General features: G+C 37.2%; 1 protein-coding gene across 1 annotated transcript in view; it reads left to right on the top strand.

Moving 5' to 3' along the window:
• The window catches only part of LOC137048117 (uncharacterized), a 137,932-nt gene that overhangs the window by 107,405 nt on the left and 18,450 nt on the right, over positions 1–12,077 (top strand). Inside the window, 1 exon segment of the mRNA XM_067426123.1 lies at positions 9,908–11,591. Within this exon segment, the coding sequence (XP_067282224.1) occupies positions 9,908–11,591 (1,684 nt within the window).

Below are 12,077 nucleotides of genomic sequence, written 5' to 3'. Positions count from 1 at the left end.
TGGCACAGTGATGGTGGAGCAAGCCCATGGAGTACCTTAAAGACAAGACAGGCATCAGCATAATTTCTAAAGTTTTCAAAGCTGAACATATTATGTTTTTTGATAATGTGACAGTGATGGTAGCTATTACCCTTACGGTCCAATGTCTTTAATGCCTGTTTATAAAGTGACTCCAATGGTTGCAATGTTGTTTTATTAGCTTGTGACCAGCTAGTTAAACAGTACGAGAAGTGTGAGAATATCATAGCATGCAAAAAAAGCTTTGCGGCCTTCATCGGTAGATATGATCTTATATGTTTAAAATGTACCAAATTAAATTTGACAATATTTGCAACCTTTTTAATATGTTTTTGAAATGATAAATGCGAGTCTAGGATGATTCCCAGGTATTTAAAGTCAGATACCACTCTAACCTTCTCTTGGTTAACAATTACCTCAGGGTCATAACTCACTGTTATTTGTTTTGTAAAATACATACATACTGTTTTACTTATGTTCAGATGTAAACAAGAATTTGATAGCCATACGGATACCTTGCTCATGGCCTCAGCCAATTGGTGTGCAGCTTGTTGTTTATTTTTAGCATGCACATATAGTACTGTGTCATCTGCATACATTTGTAAATGTACAGATGGACAAACAGTGGGCAGGTCATTTATATAGAGACTGAACAAAAGGGGGCCCAATATAGATCCTTGAGGGACACCTATTTTACAGTTTAGAGATGTAGAGTGAGTGTTGTTAATACGCGTACTCTGTTTTCTGTCAGTTAAGTATGATTTCATCCATTTAATAGAATTTGCACAAAAATTAAAATAAGATAGTTTTGACAAAAGAACATTATGATCGACAGTGTCAAATGCTTTTTTTAAATCTAAAAATATTGCCCCCACCACACCTCCCTTATCGAGAAACATTTTGATATTCTCGATAAAAAAGCAGTTGGCAGTTTCTGTTGAGTAATTACTTCTAAATCCAAACTGCATAGGATGCAGTGGTGTATGGCCTTTATTAAGATGAGTAGTTAGCTGTTTCGCCACCCATTTCTCTGCTACCTTGGATACTACAGGTAGTATACTGATGGGCCTGTAGTTCTCCACCCGTGTTTTATCACCGGCCTTAAAAATGGGGGTTACCACAGCTTTTTTCCATGCATTTGGGAAAATACCTTGCCTAATTGACAAATTTATTAAATGTGTAAGAGGTTTAATGAGAAACTGTTTATAAGTTTTAAAAAAAACAGAATCAAGACCAAAGGCATCTTTAGCTTTCGAATTCCTTAGGGAGTTTATGGTATTCTCTACCTCAAGGTCATTAATTTCCTCAATTCTAAAAACAGGTTTATAATTATCAACAGGAATGCTCACTATATTACTAGTAATGCACTTCTGAGCCAATTCCTCAACTGATTGAATAAAAAAGTTGTTAAAGGTGCTTGCTATAATGTCGTCTTCTCTGGTTATGATTCCATTTAATTTTATTTCAAGTGCTGGTGCGCAATGCTGAGTTTCTTTTCCAATTAATTTATTAAGACAATTAAAAACTGAACGATTCAAGATGGCGGCTGTCACAATGATGAGCTGTGAAATGCTGCTGCAGTTTAACATAAAATATCTGGCATTACAGATGTCTGCAGGTCTGTTTTTTACCAGATTTGCTGCAGTTATAATACTATCTGTGTTTCACTTGCTCCAGTACCGTAAAGTGCGGGTAAACCGCTTTGTTTGGACAACTTATAAACGCCAACACGGGCACTTTTTAGCATCGAAGGAGAAACAACCCAAACCCGGCGTGGAGCCTTTATTTCATCAGTTGAACTGGGTCCTTTGCTGCGTCGCTGCTGTGTCGTGCCTGTTTGGCATAACAAACACCTTTAATGCTGTTCAAGTCCCCAGCTATCTTACTTGCCCTGAGAGAATGACTGAGCCTGAGCCTGAGTGGGGATGTCCGGCTTTGAGACGAGGATGCGGCGGAGAGGCGGACGCGACCTTCTCACCCGCCTGGAGAGGCGGGTTGTGGTATGCGCCCAATGTCCAGCATGGAGGAGCCGTATGTGGAGAGCAGGTTTGGTTTCTGTCTGGCCGGCCTCATTTTCCAAGTTTGCATTACTCTACCCTGTATATGCGACCGGAGGATCATACAAGTTGTGCCTCTCATCTTAACATCGTTCCCCAGGTTGAACGGACAATCATTTCGACCCGCGCTATCATCTTCCATCGGTGGGTAAATGACTTTAAGTTTAAACCCCTGGGCACGAGAGATGCTACTGTAGATAAGCGCCAAAAGTCCTCATTAAGACTCCTACTCTCTGTTCTTTTATTTATTGGAAATATTGAACTTAACCCAGGTCTGGGCAAAAATGCTTTTATGTTTGCTTTTTTCTATTTTCTGGAATTTTATACTCATGTTTTAAATAACGCTCTGGGCATGGATGGACGTGCAGGTGTCCCTCACATGGATTTATCTCAATCGCTGTGCTTTCAACAACCTGTAGGCACATCGATTATATCTCAGTTGCCATTAAATTCTCTCCCTGTTATCCCAGGCTTTAATTCTAAACCTGTCAGAGCACAAAAAAGACCATCATGTCTAAAAATAAATCCAGCTACTTTATGCCAACTTGGTAGAATTAGAGGTTTCAAAGTTTGCCATCTAAATATGAGAAGCCTTGTTCCCAAACTGGATGAATTTAAAATCATGCTTACACAAACAAAAGCTCATGTTATGGCAATATCTGAATCATGGCTGACTCCTGTTATATCGGACTCATTTGTTGCGATTGATAATTATTCATTATATCGCAAAGATAGGGCTGATAGAACCGGTGGTGGTGTTGCTCTTTATGTAAATAAAAAATATGCACATTCTTTAGTAAAATTATCAACAGTCTCAGAGTCACTTCAATTGGTTATTCATTTTACAAATCAATTTTCAGTTACTATTATTGTCACTTACAAGCCTCCAAATGTCAGTCCGACAGCATATTTATCGCAGTTTTCGGACTTAATAAAATCAGTTAAAACTAAAGAACTTATTATTCTTGGTGACATAAATTTAAATTGGATTGATAATTCTTCTAAACTTTTGAAAACAACTGCCATAAAATATGGCCTGCATCAACTAATTAAAGAACCCACCAGATTTGGTAAAACGCGAAACTCTATTTTGGACCTTATTTTTACTAATCAACCCTCCAAGTATGGCATATCAGGAGTGATAAACACAGCAGTTTCTGATCATTCACTCATTTATGTCATTAGGAAATGTTTTAAACAGCCAAAATGTCACATAAATAATTCTATTAAAAAAGTACCAAATTCAAAATTGACTCTGTTTAACGCTGAATTTGCAGATACTGATTGGAGTAACGAGATGTTTTTGCAAAATCCAGATTGTGTTCTGTCGAATTTCCATAGGAGAGTGGAGACAATACGTCAAAAATACACAACTACATGTAAAATACATATTAGACAAAATACAGTACCTTGGTTGACTCCTGATATTTTACAGCTTCTAAAAAAGAAGGGCTCTTCCTTGAAAGCCTTCAGATTATTAAAAACACCTGAAGCGAAACTTATTTTCACACAGATGAGAAAGAAGTGTAATTTTGAATTACATAAAGTAAAACAGTCTTATTATGAAAATCAAATTAGTCGAACAGTTTCCAACCCAAGAACATTATGGCGCACATTGAAATCTATAACTGGTGAAAATAAAATCAATAATAATAATAGTTTACAAATATCCATAAATGGTACTCTTCTTACTGATCACGATAAAATTGCTAATTCTTTTAATGAGTATTTTATTGCATCTGTACAAGAATTATCTTCTAAATTTACTATTCCTCTGTCTCTCGCATCAGTACCAGCATTATCTCAGCAATTTTCCTTTTCTGAAATTGTACAAAATGATATACCTAATATTTTGTTTTCTCTGAAAGCTTCTCATGCTTGTGATACAAATAATTTAAACATAACATTTCTTAAAACTCATGCCAGTACTCTTATACCACTTCTTCATCATTTAGTTAATTTGTGTATTCGACAATCAGTTTTTCCTGCCATGTGGAAAACGGCCCAGATCACCCCGATGTTTAAATCTGATGATCCAACTAATATCTCCAATTACCGTCCTATTGCAATTCTGCCAACCCTTTCCAAGTTGCTTGAAAAAATATTATATAATCAACTAATTAACCACCTTGAAAATAATAACCTGCTCAGTGATTGCCAGCATGGTTTTCGACCCGTGCGCTCAACTATGTCGGCGTTGCTGCTTCTCACTGAGCAAATACGTGCGTCTTTAAACAAGGGGCAGATTACTGGAGTTATATACATAGATTTTCAGAAAGCTTTCGATACAGTCAATCATCAAATTCTGTTAAACAAACTTCATTCTTTTCATTTGTCATCTTCTGTAATAGATATGTTTACATCATATTTAAGTGATAGATCTCAGACTGTAAAAATCGGCACAGTAACATCACAGCCTCGAGTGTGTTCTATGGGAGTTCCACAGGGCAGTATTTTAGGTCCTTTACTTTTCCTTATGTATATTAATGATCTTCCCTGTGTTTTGAATTTCTCGAGTTCTTTGCTATATGCTGATGACACTGTTATTTTTCTTTCTGGTTCAAATATTGATTCAATCAATTACAAACTTAACACGGATCTGCAGCATTTACAGAACTGGCTGCATGAAAATCATTTAACACTTAATGTCAAGAAAACACAATGCATGTATTTTTATTCATCCAGGAGACAATTATCCATATCCAATCCTATCACTTTTTCTAATCAAACGCTTTTAATTGTATCAGTATATAAGTATTTGGGAGTTTATCTTGACTCTCATCTTACTTATCGAGAACATGTTCAAACCCTAACCAGAAAGTTAAATCAAAAATTATATGTTTATAGCAAAATTAGACCATATTTGTTGCTTTCTGTTTCAAAAACTTATCTTCATGCCATCGTTCTGTCCACTTTGTCGTATTGTTTACCTGTTTGGTCACTAACAACAAATGAGATTATTGAACCAGTAATAAGCCTTTATAATAGAGCTTATAAGATCCATGTCAGGCTACCAGGCTGGACTCACCACTGTACTGCACTATCTTTGTGTAATGCACTGACATTTCAGAATTATAAAATAAGCCACGGGATAAACCTGTTTCATCAAATCATTAATGGACACACTGTAACTGCTTTAACCGAATGGGTTCCGAAACTTAGCTCAAGGTCTGAACGCACTACGAGATCTTTTACAAATGGATTATTGCCTTTACCGGCTTTTAGAAATTGTTATGGACAGAGATCTTTTTTTCTTGTGCTAACTAAAAACTGGAATGAGATCCCACAGCACACCAGGACTATCACATCAAGAAGACTATTTAAAAAAACATTTGCTCAATATTTAATGGACAGGTATATCTGTGATCATTGAGATGCTGAAAATCAGTTGTATACTGAGCCAGGCCCGATTGTCCTTAATCTTTTCCTGTTTTAAAAATAAAAATAAATAAATAAAAAATAAGATTATCCCAGATTAATTTCCAATCTCCCTTTGCATCATCAATTACTTTTATATAAAAATCTGCTTTGGCTTGCCTTAAATTTCTAACTACTCTATTTCTGAGTGATGTATAGCAATACCAGTCACTTGTGAGTCCTGACCTAAGTGCAATCTTTAGTGAGGAATCTCTGTCCTTCATCTGTTTCCAGAGGGCCTCATTGAGCCAGGGCAGAGAATTTTTCTGTCTTGGTCTGTGTATCATTCTTCTGCTATATGAGGATATCGTAGTACTAACAATGCTTGAGAACAGATTGCAACTGTCCTCTACATCTTCAATAGTTAGAAATTCAGTCCAGTCAATATCATCTAAAGCAGACTTGAAGTTATCTACATTATTTTTAGGAATACTTAAATGATATTGTTTCACTATAGTTGTGTTCTTAAAGCGTTTTTTGGTGAGTTTCCTTCCCAGTAGTGTTATATTATGGTCAGATAGCCCTGTTAACAAATTATATGATTTTATTATCCTTTCCGGCCTTTCTACTTAATATATCTGCCTGTCATATCATCATCATCATCATCACCACCATTGCATTGGACTACATGGAGAGAGACGAGACGCGCCGGTGCCGTGCACTCAAATTTGCGCCCTGTAAGACGAGCTGGGTCAACGAAGCTAAGTGCTGCTTCTTCTTTTAATCGGTCCGTTGAGTCGACAATGGTGTCTATGGCTTTGAAATGACAACTGCATGAGATTGTTTTAACTAAAATAAGTGAACTAAACCACCAGTAGATGGCGGCAGGTGAATCCTTATGAGCGAGTCATTGAGTCGATTCGTTCAAACGGCTGATTCGTTCATAAATGAGGCAGTCGTTTATGAATAAGGCATTGAATCTTTGATTCTGTCGCTGTGCAATACGTTATGGTTCGGATGTGGAAATCTGATCTTGGAAATATTTTCGCTGCTGAAATAGAACAAAAGCAATAAAGCAATCAATAAAATGTAAGTGACTTGATGTTAATAAATTTTTTATGGAACTGTCAAATGAAATCAGTGTCACATTTTCTGTCGTGATGGTATTCAGGAAAACTACACTCGTTGGTCGTGTCATGTGATGTTTTTTTAACTGTTATAAAATATAAAAGCTAAACATTTTGAATGCAGTATGTAACTGAGTTTCTTTGTGTGAGCGGAGCTGATTTTTGTTTCCATTTCTCCTCGAGAGGCTGCGCGAGCCTCAACAGCGCAACCGTCAGTTCATTAGCCTATAACGTACATTATATATTATTATCCGGGCAAGCCTTAATCTCGAGCCCTGAACCTGATCAGAAAATGTAACGAAAATGTAACGAAACGTTGCCGAAATGTAGTGGGGTAGAAAGTATAATAATTGCTGCAAAATGTAACGAAGTAAAAGTAAAAAGTATGCACTATTGATTCTACTTAAGTAAAGTACAGATACGTGAAAAATGTACTTAAGTAAAGTAACGAAGGATTTGTACTTCGTTACATTCCACCACTGCTCAGGATATATGACAAAAGACTATTAAACTGCTCAACTGAAAGACAATACAAATGACATAATCATCAACCACTACTGCTAAGTAACTATAAATCGAAATATGATTTGATTTTATGATAACTACTTTGTTATAAATAATTACATCTTTATCATGTAACAGTTTCTAAGTGCAGGACACTGATCAGAGACAGTTATGTTTCCAGTGGCAAACTGTATTCATATTCATCTGTATTGACATTTATGTATATGGCCATTCTGTGTCAAATCTACAAGCGATCTTCCCTAGCTTGATTTTGGCCCATCAATATTAACAGAGCTGCTGAAAAGACTCTTTATTTCATCTCAATAGTTCCTGTTTTCACCTCATTTATGATGATGATGTCTTCGCATCTCCTGTAAATTCACACTTAAAGCTCATTTCATTGGGCTCAGCAGACTGAAGGGATTTGATGACTACAAATATGTAGTATGTATACATAGTGCTTTATAAATAAAATGTATTATTATTATCATCATCATTATTATTTATTTCTGTTGTAATGCATAAACCTGTGGCCCGTTTCAGAAAGGAGGTTAAGTGAAAACTCTTGAGTTTGTTAACCTGAAATGAGGGAAACTGCTGGGTTTTCTGTTTCAGAATAGAAGGAATGTTAAACGGGTAAATCAAACCCTTTTCTGAAAGAGGTAAACCATGGTAACTTACTCTGTGAACATAATCTGGCCTGGAGTTTCTTTCGTTCTTTTCCCCCTTTTAAAACATCAGCAGTGTTTAAATACTTCACCTTTTACCTGAGCTATTTGGGAGCGGTGAGAAATTCCCTTTATTTCTAACTGGACTCAAACATGTTATGGTTGGCCTTTAATTCTCTAACAAAGGGTAGTTGTAAATTTTCCTTATTTCTTTTGATGTAATGTTTGGTTGACATATATGCAACAGCAACAATAATGTGCTTGTTTGGGTAATCTTCTAGTCAAAACTTAAATATACTTAACTCTGCTCTTGGAGGAATGGATCCCGTTTTTTTTTAAATATGTGACCAAAATAAGTGTTACAACGTTAACGTGATTGTTTAAAAGGTAGTTTGTGACATCAGAAACACCAGCGATTTCAAACCACATTTTTGAGACTGTCTTTAGATCACTGCAGTTTTCAAAGAGAAAATACTCAGCAATGCTCATGCTTTGTCTGAAAGCATATTAAACACACCACAGATAACAGAATGTAAACAGCTTTAAAAACTTGATTTTCACCACAGGGGGACTTTAAGATGTGCCAGTTTGTATATTATTAGTATATTATATTATTTATTTTGGCAGATCAGCTCCTCCCATTCTGCAATTCAAACTCAGCAATGCTCTGCCCCCTGCAATTACATCATCAATGAAGCTCCTCCCACATCATTTATTGATGAACTGGTGTGGGAGGAGCTTCACGGTTCATCAATAAATGCTACATAAAGGGCTGAAATCTGCAAAGACTGAGTGTATTAAAGAGGACAGTGAGAACGCGAGTGATCCAGAACCTGCAGAATGAAACACACTGAAGATCCTGAAGAACAAAGAGGTTGGTGTTTATTCTTCATTCATTCATGATGCTGGAGAACATTCATGATAGGAAGACTCAACACTTCAGTATAGTTAGATAAATATAAATGGGATTTTTGTTGTTTTACCCAACCACCAAGCTGTATCAAGTAAATTAAGTTTCCAAAATGGTGGACAGGGTATGTAAGCATAACTCAAGCAAATACTGATGTTACAGATAAAGCTGTATTTCTCGTAAATGATAACAGTCATCCACAGTAGCTTTTTCTTCTTACTGTAACTTTGGTAAGAGGGTTTCTGCAGACACTGTAAACTTGAACAGGAATTAAGTGAGAATCACTTGAGCTTGTGTGTCAGTGTCCCGCATTCATAAGTGTATGAATGGAAGTCAATGCAACGATTTGAAATTCAGACACTGAGGCCAGGGATACTTGACGTATCTTCAGCAGGATTCTTTGAGGATTGTTTGTGATGCTCCAGTCATCAATTCAACTAAAGTCTCATTGTAGTTTATATACACTTTCCGTGGTCAGTGTTTGGAGATGGAGACAAAGCTTGTTAAAGGCACGATGCAAATGAAGCATTGAAGTGTAGTTACCTGCCCCAGACTCTAGAGTTTCACAAGTCCTAATCCAATCTGCATAACTATTGAAAGAATGGGATGGGCTACACAAGCTATTAAAGACAATAGGTGAGAGTCTCTGTAATCTGGCTCATTTGACTTACAATTTACCAAGTCTTGCACTTTATGACCCAATCAATTTATACTATGACTCTTCAGAACCCCCTTCTGGTAATTTATCATCTTTTGCAACGTCCATACTCAAATCCATCATGTAACACAATGGTGGACATTTTCAAAATCACATTCCCAAACCACAGTCTTTCTTCATATTGCCAGCTTTAAACAGCCATGTAAACAAGCTTAGGAATCAGGTGTGAAGGTGGAGCTTTCCACCACACATTGTTTGATTTACCTTTTCATCTCTTTAATTTGAAAATAAATACTTACTTTAGCATTAAGTAGTACTCTCTCTCTCTCTCTCTCTCTCTCTCTCTCTCTCTCTCTCTCTCTCTCTCTCTCTCTCTCTCTCTCTCAATTATTTTGCTTTACTGACAATAATTATTTTATCTTTGATTTCAGACCTGATGGAAGAGAGCGAGGAGAGTGAAGAACTGAGTGAAGTGGAGGAGGAACATCAAGTCAAACCTGGAGAAAAACCTTTGAGTCGCTCAAAGGCTAAAAATACATTTATAAAGAAAAAAAGAGCCACACAACCTTTCATCTGCACGTGTGGAAAGAGCTTCCTCTACAGAAAAGATCTTGAGATTCACATGAGAGTTCATACTGCAGAGAAGCCTTTCACATGTGATCAATGTGGGAAGAGATTCACACAATCATCAGACCTTAAAGTTCACATGAGGATCCACACCGGAGAGAGACCATTCTCATGTGATCAGTGCGGGAAGAGTTTCATGCATTCATCACACCTAAAAAGACACATGAGGATCCACACCGGAGAGAAGCCGTTCACATGTGAACAGTGCGGGAAGAGCTTCACAAAAAAATCAAATCTTAGACTTCACATGAGGATCCACAGCGGCGTTTATAAGAAGGAGAAGCCACATTCATGTTCTGTGTGTGGAAAGAGTTTTGCACAGCTGGGTAATTTAAAAGCACATCAGAAAATACACACTGGTGTGAGAGAGTACATGTGCTTTGAGTGTGAGAAGACTTTTATTACAGGAAGTGAGTTAAAACGGCACCAGAGGATTCACACTGGAGAAAAACCTTACAAGTGTTCACACTGTGACAAGAGATTCAGTCTGTCATCAGATCTGAAAAAACATGAGAGGATTCACACTGGAGAAAAACCTTACAAGTGTTCACACTGTGACGGGAGATTCAGTCGCTCAGGAACTCTGAAAACACATGAGAAGATTCACACTGGAGAAAAACCTTACGAGTGTTCAAACTGTGACAAGAGATTCAGTCTGTCATCATATCTGAAAACACATGAGAAGATTCACACTGGAGAAAAACCTTACAATTGTTCACACTGTGACAAGAGATTCAGTCGCTCAGGAACTCTGAAAACACATGAGAGGATCCACACTGGAGAAAAACCTTACAAGTGTTCACACTGTGACAAGAGATTCAGTCGCTCAGGAACTCTGAAAAAACATGAGGTGATTCACACTGGAGAAAAACCTTACAAGTGTTCACACTGTGACAAGAGATTCAGTCGCTCAGGAACTCTGAAAACACATGAGAAGATTCACACTGGAGAAAAACCTTACAAGTGTTCACACTGTGACAAGAGATTCAGTCGCTCAGGAACTCTGAAAAAACATGAGGTGATTCACACTGGAGAAAAACCTTACAAGTGTTCACACTGTGACAAGAGATTTAGTCGGTCAGGAACTCTGAAAACACATGAGAGGATCCACACTGGAGAAAAACCTTACAAGTGTTCACACTGTGACAAGAGATTCAGTCGCTCAGGAACTTTGAAAACACATGAGAAGATTCACACTGGAGAAAAACCTTACAAGTGTTCACACTGTGACAAGAGATTCAGTCAGTCATCATATCTGAAAACACATGAGAAGATTCACACTGGAGAAAAACCTTACAAGTGTTCACACTGTGACAAGAGATTCATTCAGTCATCAACTCTGAAAACACATGAGAAGATTCACACTGGAGAAAAACCTTACAAGTGTTCACACTGTGACAAGAGATTTAGTCGGTCAGAAACTCTAAAAACACATGAGAGGATCCACACAGGAGAGAAGCCATTCTCATGTGATCAGTGCGAGAAGGGTTTCACAGATAAACGAAGTCTTGAGATTCATGTTAGTGTACATACTGGAGAGAAGCCGCACACGTGTGATCAATGCGGAAAGAGTTTTGCTTTCAAAAGCTATCTTAAGCAACACATGAGGATCCATACAGTAGAGAAATCTTATCACTGCTATCCATGCAGAGAGAGTTTTGCTCAGTTATCTTCTTTGTTCACTCATATGAAGAACACTCATGGCACAGCTACCAAAAAACAGCTGGAAGGAGAGGACAGAGAGAACGCCAGTGCTCCCTGCAGAATAAAACATCATGAGACTGAAGAACAAAGAGGTTGGTGTTTATTCTTCATTCCTCATTCAATCATCATGAGACTGAACAACCAAACTAGTGATTTATAACACAAATCAACTAAATGACATTAAAGGGTTAGTTCATTTGAAAATTAAAATGTGATGTTTATCTGCTGACCCCCAGGGCATCCAAGAGGTGTGTTTGTTTCTTCAGTAGAACACAAATTAAGATTTTTAACTCCAACCGTTGCTGTGTGCCAGTTGTATAATGCACGTCAATGGTCATATTTAAGAGCATGAGAGTAAAACTATAAGCATATAAACATCACATTTTAATTTTTGGGTGAACTATCCCTCTAAAATAGGTCATAATTGTGCACAGGTTGTCGAGCAGA

This window comes from Pseudorasbora parva, chromosome 2 (assembly GCF_024679245.1).
Source record: "Pseudorasbora parva isolate DD20220531a chromosome 2, ASM2467924v1, whole genome shotgun sequence".
Classification (NCBI taxonomy): domain Eukaryota; kingdom Metazoa; phylum Chordata; class Actinopteri; order Cypriniformes; family Gobionidae; genus Pseudorasbora; species Pseudorasbora parva.
Note: the sequence above shows the minus strand (reverse complement) of the source record. Positions and strands in the feature narration are given on the sequence as shown.